At 43.8% G+C, this 13336-nt stretch overlaps 1 protein-coding gene across 1 annotated transcript in view; it reads left to right on the plus strand.

The window, feature by feature from the left end:
* Positions 1–13336, plus strand: part of LOC119436756 (uncharacterized) — a 150969-nt gene that overhangs the window by 46189 nt on the left and 91444 nt on the right. Inside the window, exons 23-29 of the mRNA XM_037703749.2 lie at positions 480–645; positions 1270–1352; positions 1471–1593; positions 1746–1866; positions 2057–2243; positions 4234–4376; positions 6059–6245. Coding sequence (XP_037559677.2) covers positions 480–645; positions 1270–1352; positions 1471–1593; positions 1746–1866; positions 2057–2243; positions 4234–4376; positions 6059–6245 — 1010 coding nt within the window. The remainder of the gene's footprint in view (positions 1–479; positions 646–1269; positions 1353–1470; positions 1594–1745; positions 1867–2056; positions 2244–4233; positions 4377–6058; positions 6246–13336) is intronic.

The raw sequence follows: 13336 nt of genomic DNA on the forward strand, positions 1-13336 counted from the left end.
TACTCCACAGAGAGAGAGAGAGAGAGAGAGAAGTTGAATAGTGTGAAATGCAGAGAGGTCGGCCTGAGGTAAATTCCTCTAGCCAGCTACTCGGCGTTGGGGGAAGGGGAAGAGGGAAAGAAATAGGGAAGAAAGAGGCGCATGATGGGTGATGATGACGAGAGAAGGCGGATGTAAAACATATGGCAAGCAATTTGGCATGCTCAAAGCCTACAGTCCAGGCCCGTACCTTTCAAAACGTTCAGTAGCGCCTGGATGGCCTTTAAACTCGATTGAGCGTCTGGCCAAGGGCCTAAAATAACGTCCTCCGACAACGGTGGGCTGTCGAGACGCGTAAGCAATTCGTGCTGACTTCAGATAATATTTAACATTTGGTGGCGTGATTACTGTTTGCACGCACGTCACAATGATAGACATAACGTTAAAAGCTTGTGGACGAATAGTACGCTGAAATGCACTGGCTGCTCATCGTCGTCTAGGTTGACCTGTCCAGTGTTGGTGGTTGTGCTCATGGCGTTCCTCTTGCCGCTCATTGCCGACGGCCCTGCGGATTCGGAACTGCTGCTGCAGCAGTTGAGCGGCTGCTACACCAACTGGTGGGCCTTACTGGTGCACGTTAACGACTTCATGCCTCGGGACCAAATGGTAAGCGATTCATTTCCGTCAGTTGTAGACCATTCAAATGAGCCGCACATCAGCGCGTGACCACGAAACTTCGGACTCATCAACATGTAACACGAATGCTGCTAAGGGTGGGTCAGCAGTTGTAAGAAATTTAATCGAGACAGCCATTCACAAATGACCGATCTACCACGGTGTCTCAGTGATCATATTGTTCTGCAGTTAAAGACAAGCGAAAACGTTCGTGTACCTATGTTTATGTTTACATGTAAGAACACCAGTTCATCAACATTATTGTAAAGCCAATTTCTCGCATATACAACGCCTCACATAGCCGAGGTTTTGCTTTGGAATCTTATAGTTTATCAGTAAATTCCTACTCTATCAGTAAATTCTCAACGCTTTCGTCAACTGCAAAGCGTTCTTTCTAAGAAACCCGTATGGATTTCCCTTGTAGCTTCGTGATAAATTCGCGTGGATGACAATTTTTCCCTTTCATGATACTTCCTCCACCCTGCGGGATTAAGCAGAACTGATCTGCGGGTAGTATTGATATTCCCATGAGTTTGCCGACGAAAAATAGGTGCCAACGTGCGCCTTTAACTTTACGTATTGCTCTTTCTAATTATTTTTTATGGTCAATTTCAGTGCCTCACCCACCTTTGGTACGTCGCTGCTGATATGCAGATATTTGTAGCTGTCGCCCTCCCGCTGGTGGTGCTTCTGAATAGGTATGATATTACGCAGTGCCCATAGAAGATAATATACAGTCTTAACCTCGGGTACCTAGCCACCTTTCTCGCGTCCTCCACCCCTCCTCCTCCTCCTATTTTTTGATTTTGTTTTCAGGAACAAAAAATTCGGATTTGCGCTGGCTTTCGTGACATGTGCAGCGTTCTCAAGTTTAGTTGCGGCGCAAACTTACCTCTGGAATCTGTTCCATGGAATAACCTTCGGAAACAGTGATGTCAGGTATCGATCACCTTGTTACTATTGAAAACGACGTCACAATATGCAAGAATGCCGAAAAGTTCTCAGCCCGAAATTAAAGGGACAGCTTAAATTTACAAACACGTGACCTTGAGGCTCCATCTCTGACTAATTATTGTTTTCTGTACTTTTAGACGATTTTCGGACACGCTGGAATACGTTCATTTCAAGCCGTTTGTCCACATCCCAACGTACGTCTGCGGTACGGTGTGTGGCTTTCTCGCCAACAAAATGAAAGGAAAACTACTGCACAAGGTAGTATATATAAGCCACGATGAGTGTTAGAAACGTATACAACAGTCTTTATGCGCTGCTACAGTTGCTCTTCTAAAACAATACCTCATACTGTACTCATATACCGAGTGTTTAGGAATATTCAAAACGCCTTAAAGACCCGAAGGAGTTTATTTTCTCTTGCTGAAAATGCCCTTTTTTTCTATTACAGAGAACGGAAGCCCTACTTTGGCTTCTGTCCGGCTGTCTCCTCTCCTCGGTTATGTTTGTGACGATTCCGTGGAATGGAGGTCATTTCCCCGCTGACTCTATTATTGCCCTGTACGGAGGCTTCCACAGACTTGCCTGGGCACTGGGTATTTCTTGGCCATTCATTGCCTGTGCAACTGGAAAAGGAGGTGCGTGAGCTGTTTATACACACATGTGCTTCTCTCTGGCATATTACATAATTTGTAGACCATGAAAACGCAGAATTGCAGCATTTGAAGCGCTGAACGTCTGTGCTCATCGTCACCCATCCCACTCACGTCTTGTTCCCTGTTCTCGTTACCCTGCGCGGAGTGTCTCTGCAGAGTAGCCGGAGCCCTTACCCCCCCCCCCCCCCCCGCCCCAGTTTTTTAAGCAGACGTTCTCACTGTCACTCTCTCTCACTCTATCTGAAAGGATAAAAAGTGGTCAGGAAACAGATTGTATAGGAGAGACAGCCCCAGCAGCTGCCAGCATGCATTGATATCTATGTTTGTGACGTATATTAAATACAAGAAAGCGCTTACGTACTTCCACACCCATTCACATACGCATAAAGAAAAACGGCAATACTTGAGTCCGGCAGTTTGCCTTAAACACAACCCCATTTAGTTCTTATTCTACTGCTGATTTTTAACTGATTTAGCTAAGCACTGACAGAAGCATTTCTAAAGAAGACGGCAGATTCCACGCCCTGTGGGAATCGATGTTATGCGAAGCAGTGTGCCGGGAGCCTACCAAGTTAACGAAACGACAATGAGAGCAGCAAGATGTAGGCGACTGTTTCATGACCTACATGACACGCATGTCATGGCATGACCTATCATTTAAGTCCGAACCCATTTCAGTGGTTTTTAAATATTAATATTTTTTCGCTTAGTCATTCTCATGTTTTGCTGTGTCATGCTCATGACTTTGACTTCTGCCATCATCCCTTAGTGTTTCCTTCACTTAGTGCCCACGTCCGAACCCATTCCAGTGGTTCTTGTGTGTTAATCTTTTTTCGCTGAGTCATGGTCATTATTGAGTCATTATTGTATTCTACTATCACTATCGCTACGTATCATAACCATACTTGCATCCATTACCATAATTAATTCTCGATTCTTTGCCCCTTTGGTTTTTTTTTGACATATGAGAGCATCAAGACGTAGGCGACTGTTTCATGACCTACATGACACGCGTGTCATGATCTATCATTTATGTTCGTCATACGCTCTTGTCATACTATACCAATTTTGGCACATACTAAGTTAACGAAACGACCCTGAGAGCACCGAGACGTAGGCAGCTGTTTCATGACCCACATGACGCGTGTACTTAATTTAGGTGCACGTTAAAGAACCCCAGGTGGTCCAAATTTCCGGAGTCCCCCACTACGGCGTGCCTCATAATCAGACCGTGGTTTTGGCACGTAAAACCCCCTAATTAAATTTTTTATGACCTACATGACACGCATGTCGACATATTCATGTCATAAACTAGTGTTTATGTTTGTCATACATTCTTGTCATACTATGCCAATTTTGGTACAAACCAAGGTAACGAAACGACCATGAGAGCGCCCAGATGTAGGCGGCTAGATAGATAGATAGATAGATAGATAGATAGATAGATAGATAGATAGATAGATAGATAGATAGATAGATAGATAGATAGATAGATAGATAGAAATGCTTTGCATTTCAAAGCGTATATGAACAAGGGAAAAATCAAAGCTATAAAACTTTTTGAGACTATTTGTGGGAATTGGGAGTGATGCTAATTGCAGTGGATTCTATCAAAGTTATCGGCGGAACGCGGTTGACTCATAGCCAAAACCATCACTAAATTAAGTGCAGCCGAGTCACAGAGATTAGTGAGCAAAATAGGTCAGGCCATAATCTAAGACAAATGCACTCGACGTGGCATGCTAAGTCAGAGAGATTTTGCCTTTTTCATGGCATTTTGAACGCTGAAGTATTTCTGGGCCGCCATTTTAGTGTCTTCTCTATGCGCGTTGGGCAGGTATTGATCCTTCGAGACATAGCTAGCTGCACGTTGCGTCCGTTTAGGAACGTGCATGCAAAGATGTGTCTTTTGCACTTTTTTCACCTCCGTAAGCTTACATTGGCTTTCTTTTCTTTCAATTCTTTTACGAAGGTGTCCTTTATGAATTCCTGGCATGGAAGGCGTTGCTAGTGCTGTCCAGGCTCACCTATGGAATTTATCTCACGCACCTTCTCTTTAATCTGCTACGCATGGCCAATACAAAGACACCGATAAATGTGGACGAGTTCTTGCAGGTATGTGTTGCAGTTTATGCGTAGGTTTGCAAGCAACGTTGTAACGTTTCTTATCGTTATTACGAGGTTGCTGCGGGACGCTAATGCAAGGAGCTGCACAGACTTGAATAGCTTGACCTAAGCAAATAATGTTGGAATAGAAGTCAAAATAACGCCAAATAGACGCGCAAAACGAGATGATGCTTACGACGATGCTACGACATTAAAAAGTGGCAGGAAAAAACCATAATTATCCCCTTATGTGCTAAACACACGTACATAAAGAGAAATTTCTGCATACCTTAATGAATATAAGAAAAAGAAAAGGTTCTCGCCCAAAGCGTTCCCTTTTTCTTGTTTAAGTAGGGGTAGTAGTTGGGGTAGTGTAGTAGTTTCGAATACGAATCGAATACTACATTGTAACTCTTCATATTTGAAAAGGAATATTCGGTATTTTCGAATATTAATAATTATCATCAGCCTATATTTATGTCCACTTCAGGACGAAGGCCTCTCCCTGCGATCTACAATTACCCCTGTCTTGTGCTAGCGTACTCCAACTTGCGCCTGCGAATTTCCTAACTTCATCATCCCACCTGGTTTTCTGCCAAAACTTACCAAATGTTTCGTAACAACCGACTATTCAATTCTAGTTATTGTTTTCCGTCTGCTACACAAAACATCGCAAATTATCAGATCGACAAAAGTTTTGCAAGCAATGCAGAAATAAAATGGGCTATAGAAGCTTCGTTTTCGGTTTCGCATTGGGATCCTACATGACAATCTATGATTTTTTATTTAGTGTTTCTTGCAGTCTAGTTTTGTAGTAGTTTTATTTTTTACTCTACAACCTGTGAGGTTTTCTTTCCAACAGGCACTTTCACATGTGTCTATGGTACGCATGTCTTTCAACAGCGTTTTTTTCCCACGACTTCTGATTCATTTTTTGGTAACGGTTTATTCAGTGCTTTTCTAAAAGTCACATAGCAGCCATTCTTTCTTGGAAAATTCATTTGAAACCAGTCTCTAAAGTTGTGGAGAGGCTATTCGTGCAATTTTTAATGACAATTAGTGATCTCATGTTTAAAACGCATCATTTGCCCCCCATACTGCGCAGTTTTTTTTGCTCTAATCAGTATCTATTAATGCCGAAGTGAATATTACTTCTGTATATTTATGAGTTTGCGTTTAGTCATTCCATATTTGATACAATATTCGATACTTCCTATTCCTATTCGATTCGTACTCGAAAAGGTTGATATTCGCCCACCTCTATGTTTAAGACATTGAAAGGGACAGACAGACTGAAATGTGTCAAAGGAACTAATAACTTCAAAGGTGTCCAGTCAGGAAGTTTTCGAACAAAGCACCATTTAAAACTAATTCAGGCTTAAATTTCAAAATTCATCGTGGGAGCACAGTTACTGTGTGTAGCACCACAGATCTTTCCAAATCATGAAAATTGGGTGTGTCTGCATTAGGGTTAACATTTATAGGCATCTAAAAAGTTATTTCTTGCCATTTCGGTGATGCATAATGTCAAGTACGTAGAACATAACATAAACGTATCTTCAATCCGAAGTGCTACATTCGTTGTGAGCCGGTATACAAAGTAGCGTGTCTTTCATAGTCATGTAAATTGAGAACAAGTGAGCACTGACATTACTTAAAACCGATATGTTTTTCTTTCGTATCTTTTTCAGCTGAGGAATTCCATTGGAACGTTTGGCCTCAGCGTTGCGTTGGCGTACGTGCTGTACATAATTTGCGAAGGCCCAACACAGCAGATAGAAAAAGTTCTCTTCAGGAAGACCGCGACCCCTCGTGCTACAGCTTCTCCTCAAGAAAATGAAACTGCAACAAAACCATCCTCTGATGTTGTCATCAATGGCACCGCCTAAACTCAAGGAGTCGCGTTGGTTCTCTCATTTCACATGTCCAGAGTATTGTAAGCACTTGATTATTCAATAAATTATAAGGTTACAGAAATCCAATGCTTATGTTTGATCTTATTTAGTTATCGATAATGTCCTAACTGTACGTACAGCGAGCAACGAACGTTTGCGGGGCGTGACTGCTGCAAGCAAATAAACAAACAAAATAAATTCTAGCTAGTTACAGCGTGAGACGTGTAAATAAACGGAAGAATGTGTTCATCGCGTATATTGCTGACTGCAGTTTTAGGCCGGTATTAGAAAACTTCTAAAAATTGTATTGGATTGGAAAAATGTTTATTGAGCCTGCAGTAATGCGCGCATGCGCGCTTCGGATGTGGCCTACGTCGTCATCTTGACAGGCGCTCTGCAAGGATCCCCGCTCACCGTTGCCTGCTCGCCAGGCTCCTGCCTAGCCAGCGCCTCGATGACCGGCTGGACGGCCTGGAGTTGTCTTTCGCGGTCGTGGCTCCGCGTTGCTTCCTCGAGCTGCGGCGGTATACGTCCTAAGTTAGCTTCGCTTGGATGTTTGGAGCCATCTCATGCATATGCTCGAATGTAGCCGTCTCCCTGAGGCGCGCTCTGCACTTGTCATCGGGGTGCGATTCTGGGTACATCCTATGCAGTAGCGCCGGGCTCGGAAGCGTTCTAGTTTGTAATTGCCTGAACAGCACGGCCTGCGACCTGCTCAGCCCTCTGCAGGCTAACAAATTAAATTCTGTGGTTTTACGTGCCTTAAACCACCAACTGATTATGAGGCATGCCGTAGTGGGGGGCTTCGGATCAATTTTGACCATCTGCGGTTTGTAACGTGCACCCAATGCACGGTACACAGGAATTTTTGCATTTCGCTGCCGTCGAAATACGGCCGCCGCGGCCGTGGTTCGCCCGCGACCGAGAAAACTTCTCTTACTGCGTTTCTTCGTTAAACAATGTTCGCTTCTCCACCATTGATGATGGGCGTCATAACGACGTCATAGTCACGGTGATGCCCAATCAAGGACGGCACTTAGATGAGAGAATTTTTGTGAATACGACCCTTTTTTTAGGCTGTGTGCCCAGCTTCGCAAAAATCAAATTTAAAGCGAAGCTTTCTTTGCCTACCATACCATAGTTTCGCCTGAGTCGGTCTGTCGGTCGATTGATCGGTCGGTCGCTGGTCGAGTTCTCGCCGAGTGAGTTCCTATTCCCTCTTTTAAAAAATGAAAGAAAAAAAGAAAAAAGCATCTCCGGTGGTGGGATTCGAAGCACGGCTGCTTATTTAGCTGCTTAATTCTGCCCTGCTAAATCCTGGCAAATCCCTATTCGATTTGACATCATATCACCCGACTGCACATTCAGTTTGTGTGAGGAAAGTGGTCGAAAGAATAATTCAAACAAGTGTCGAATAGGTTCTGGAGCCTTATCATATAATCCAATGCCATGACAGGATTTTAACACTCTTCTATTGACAACGTCCCCAAACTCTGTCCAACAGCAAAAGCACGTGAAGCGCATGTCAGTAGCCCTCTTCTTCGACATCAAAGGAACTTATAATAATGTCGATCTCGGAGCCATTCCGGACAAGCTATATAGGCTGTCGCACTCGGTGGCCGAATGTTTCTCTAGATATGGAGCTACTTGTACATCAGATTTATTTTTGTGCGAGCAGCGGATGGTCAAACTATGCACCACTACAACAGCTATGGTGTCCGAAGGATGGAGTTATCAGCCCTGCACTATTTAACCTTGCAGTCATCGGTCTTGCTGAAAACATATCGCAGACAGTCAACCGTTCTGTGTACGCTAGCTTTTGTATCTAGGCATCCGCGGTGACGCGTCCCCAGGTCCGTGCCAGGTTCCGACGGGCCGCAACCCGGACATCGTCGTACCTCCGCTATCAAGGCCTGAGTATTTCGACAGAAAAGGGCACTTTAGTGGCAGGTACTCACAAGTAAATGGCATGGTACCCAGCTTAGATCAATAGGCAAACTGTTTAGTATACAAAGCTCACTGCTTTCTAGGCGTCGTCATCGAGAGAGATATCTCGTGAAGTCCCTGCTGTGCCCACTTAAAGAAAAAGCTTAACTCCATTGCGCATATGCTAAGATCTTTCGGCGGGAATACGTGGGGCACTTCAGTCAGATCAATGCTTTAACTACATCGCGCACTATTTTGAAATTTTTACGAAGCAGCTTGTTTATTCTGTCTCACATTGGGAAAACCAACCCTTGTGTGTTTCACAGCATACAAGTCCGGGCTATTCGCACATGTTCAGGTCAAGCTTGGGGTGCCTCAACAGCCGCAACAATTGCCATAGCCAGATAGCCTCGAATCTTTACTTAAATAGCTACTGACGTGCTTAGAGCGCCAATTCGACATTTCACCCGAATTCCCGACCACCAACTAACTTGCTCGCAAGGGAAGAGACCTCAGTCTACGTTTTTAAGAACCATCAAGGACGAGCCTGCCCTTCCAAAGAACTTTCCACCCGATAAAAGATCACCACCTTCCTTGGGGTGTATGTAGAAGCCTGAAGGTACTCTCCCAAATACCAGGGATTACAAAGAATTCTCAAATGTAATAATGATTTTAAAGCAGCTTACCTTATCGCTGTTGCCCGAAGTGTATGCGGAACGCGTTCACATTTACACGAATCGTTTTATCCCTTCTCCAGTTCCATGGTCGCTGTCGTTGTTCCGGTACGTCTGGTCATATAGCCAAATGCCGAACCTCATATACATGTATAAACAGGTCCATAGGTCAAAAACTTGCCACTAAACAGGTCACTGTTATGTTAAAAAGGAATCGCCTTGTAAATGGGCAGTATTCTGCGATTCTAAAGCAACCCTTCGAAGCCAACAAGCGGCAATGCGCCATGTAAATTATGAACAGTTGATTTCAAACATGATACGTATCTAAGATCACGCTGTCGAAAGAGGACATATACTATTTTTCAATGGGTGCCTGGTCATTGCGGTATTTTCGGAAAACCTCTTGCTGATGAAGCTGCCCGATCCGCTAATAATAACGCAGAATTCATGCTCATCCCATTATCAAGAGCGGACACAGCTAAGCAACTTCACCGAATGGCTCGCGACATCACGCTCGCTCTTTAGAATACTTCGGGGAATTACAACCGTTGTTTTTAAAGCGAAGCTTTATATGATTGGGCGAAATGCAAAAGCGCCTGTGTACATAAAACTATCATCATCAGCATTGGCTCGAGCATCGTCGTCTTCTTCCGCAGCTGGCTCGTTGGCGCCCCTCGGGTTGCGCTCGGGCTCGTGCTCGGCACGCGCTCGGGCCACTGCTCACACGTTCGACGTCGTCGTCTTCTTCTTCTACATCTGGCTCCATTGCCGCTCATCATTCCAGCGTAGAATTTCCCTTCTCTTCTGTCGTCGTAATGGGGAGGCCGCTTTTACGGGGGTATGAGCCATTCATTGTCTCTCGTAACGGACAAATTTAATTTTGAAGCGATTTAACTTCTAAGAATCGCAAGCGGCAATGGCGGGCGAATGCTGCTAACCACGCCGCCGAGCAAGCTCGAGACATCGAACGCAAGCGACAACGGCAGACTGCGGGCATACCGTCAGTGACGTCGTTCACTCTGTCGCAGCCGAACGCACGTGTGTGTAATTTCATTCGGAACCACAATGACTTAACCAATAATTGATAAATACTTTGATGAACAGTCGGGATTAACCCAGTCATAAACACCGGGGCCGCACGTTTCAGCTTCGCTGGTTAACGAAATGTAAGCAATGCTTGGGTGGTGAGTTTTTCAAGCTTCATTCGTCACTGCAGCTGCGATTGCCATCAGCCGTCTCCGACTGCGGCACTACACTGTTGTGCCGCCTACGACTGGGGCTTGATAGCACCAATTCGCGCTCCTTCCTGGTTGGAATGGCTGACTCCTTCATATGTGATCAATGCAACTGTGAAGAGACCATCGAGACCCCCCCCCTCCCCTTTTTTTTCGACGTCCAATGGAGCGCTCAGCCAACCGGACCTTTTCACAGGCAAAGATCCTGGATGCATGGCCTTACCATACATCAGCCCAGAAATCCACGCACGTTCTGATGACAATGCTATAATCAATATCAGTATCATTATAGTGCTATAATCAATACAATGACAATGCTATAATCAATCTCAGTATCATCAGCGCCCACCGGTGGCGCAAGAAAGTCCCGGCCGCCATGTTGTCCGAGATCGCGTTTCAAGCGCTGAGCACTGTACAACTTTTTTTTAAGGAATATAGGGGAGGGTGGGGAGAGAGAGAGAGGGACGAACTGACAGTGAACTAGCGCGGTGATAAAGTTATGGGAAGTAAATTTTCGTCGCATATGCCATGTACTGGTCGAAATATTCGCATTCAACGCCCGCAGGCATATACGTTAGGGCTAGAGATAAGGTGCATAAACACGCGTTCGTCTCTTAATAAAGCACGGCTGTGTTGCAGCGTATATCAACGCAGTCTCATTCTAGTACAACTGCCGAGGGATGTGACATCGCACGCTTAGCGCTGGCCACCACTCAAGCATATTTGGCTATAGAAGGTGCTATAATAATAGAAATTAGTTTATTTTCTCCGCGAGCGTTAAAGAACCGCTAGTAGACAAAATTACCCCCTCCCTCCCTCCTTCGGTTACAGCGCCTGTGATAGTCCGTGTATAGGACTGTAGCGTTTAACCGCACACCTTGATTTCGTTTCGTTCAATCCTGACTACTTATTTTATTTATATATTGTACGCTCAAGACCGAGGTATTACAGAGGGGAGTGGGTAAAAAAAAGAAAGAGAACATACATAAGTAACTAACAAAGCACCAAAAGTGCTTTAGTTAACACAGGAAAATTGATTAGTTAATTGTATCAAGGAGCGATGATGTCAGATATGGCCGAACAAAACTTTGAGTTGTCCTTGATTGCAACAACTGCGCCGGGAAGGTGGTTCCATTCTTGGGAGGTCCTGGGAATAAATGATTCTTGACAGGTTCTGGTGTGGCAATGAATTATTCCAAGCTTATGGCTATGATCAATGCGAGAGGAAATGTAGGTAGGAGATGATATAAGATTATCGCCCAGGTAGGAATTGTGGAAATATAGTTTATGAAATAAAGTAAGGCGAGAGCACTTACGTCGGGCTGAGAGCAGAGGAAGTAGCAAGAAATTTTTCATCGACGTTACACTTGAAGCGCGACTATAATTACTAAAATGAAACGCGCAGCATTGTTTTGGATTAATTCAAGTGATTGAATAAGGGTTTGAAGGTGCGGGTCCCAGAAGGATGAGGCGTACTCCATTTTAGTCCTAATAAGCGTTTTGTATAAGATTAATTTTAATGACATAGGAACAGAAGAAAAATTTCGGCGAATATAACCTAGCATGCGGTTAGTATTGTTGATTACCTTATCGATGTGTAATGACCAGGAAAGTGTCCAGGTTATGTGGACGCCTAGGTATTTATAGGATGTTATGGCTTCTAGTGGAGTATTATTAAGATAATACTTCGGCGGAGGAATATTGCTGCGAGTAACACGCATACATTTACATTTAGTTACATTAAGTTGCATTAACCTTACGTCACACCAGTTAGAGATAGCGTTAATATCGTCTTGTAGGAACTTATCAGACCTGTCTGAGATTTTACAGAGGATAACACAGTCATCTGCGAAAAGGTAAATGCTAGAAGAAACATCATTGGGCAAATCGTTAATGTAAATTAAGAAAAGAAGAGAGCCTAGAACTAATCCTTGGGGCACACCAGAGTCTACGGGGCTAAATGGGGATATATGGTTATTTGACGCAACGTACTGTGACCGATTAAGAAGAAAATGTTCAAGCCATGCAAGCAGGTTAGGATCAAGAGTAAGTTTGGTAAGTTTATATAGAAGCAATTTATGACACCCTTTCTCGAAGGCCTTGACGAAGTCAAAGAAAACAGTCAGCGAATGAACCTTTGTCAAGAATAAGATGAAAGCTGCGAGTAAAAAAAGAAGTTGAGTTTCGCAAGGACAAGTTTTTTCGGAAACCATGTTGTGCTTTAGTGAAAAATGAATTATTGTTTAAGTGCTTTGATAAATGTGAGTATATAATATGCTCAAGAACCTTACAAGGAATGCTGGTGAGGGAAATGGGGCGGTAGTTCAGGGGCGAAATTTTGCTGCCGGTCTTGTGAAGTGGGACCACCTTCCCGACCTTTGAATCTGCAGGGAGCTGATGGGTGTCTAGAGATTGCTGAAAAATTCTTGAAAGTAGAACCAGATGAATAAACAACAGTATTTTCAGAAATTTTTCGTTCATCAAATCAGCACCAGGACTTGATGACAACTTTAGACCTTTAATTACATTTTCGACCCCAAGAAGGTCAATGATTATAAAATCCATAGCTGGGTAATTGCAACACTCAAAAGTTCGAAGCACAGAATCAGTACATGCGACGAAGTTGTCACAAAACACAGTACACGGGGAAGTAAGTCGAGTACCGGTGAACCACTGGAATCGATCAGCATGACCGCATTGTCTTTTGAGGGGTTAATAACATGCCAAAACTTTTGGGGGTCATTCGCAAGCATTTTGGGCAATGTGTGTACGTGGAATGCCATTTTGGCAAGTTTTATAGCCTCTATGTAGGTACCGTTTGCCTCCTTATAAGTATCCCATTTCGAAGCCAGTGCACCTTTATTTGCTATTCGATACAGTCGTTTTTTCCCGGTTGGAAAGCCTTTCTAATTGGGAGTTGAACGAGGGCTTCTTAACATTGCATGATATTACACTTGACGGAATAAACTTATTGGTGAGCTCACATATTGTATTTTGTAAAACGATCCAGTTCTCATCAACAGTGCCATCATCAAATTGGCTTAAGAAAGGATCAAGAAAGCTATCTAGCTCAATATTAATATCGTCAAAATTTGTCCTGTCATAGTGATGAATTAATTTTTTTTCAATTACTGGTTTTCACACAGGAGACAATATGTTGAACGAAAGACACAGGTGATCGTTTAAGCCCGGTAAGCATGAAACATTGGTAACCATGTCAGGATGAGAGCATAAGATTA

This window comes from Dermacentor silvarum, chromosome 1 (genome assembly GCF_013339745.2).
Source record: "Dermacentor silvarum isolate Dsil-2018 chromosome 1, BIME_Dsil_1.4, whole genome shotgun sequence".
Classification (NCBI taxonomy): domain Eukaryota; kingdom Metazoa; phylum Arthropoda; class Arachnida; order Ixodida; family Ixodidae; genus Dermacentor; species Dermacentor silvarum.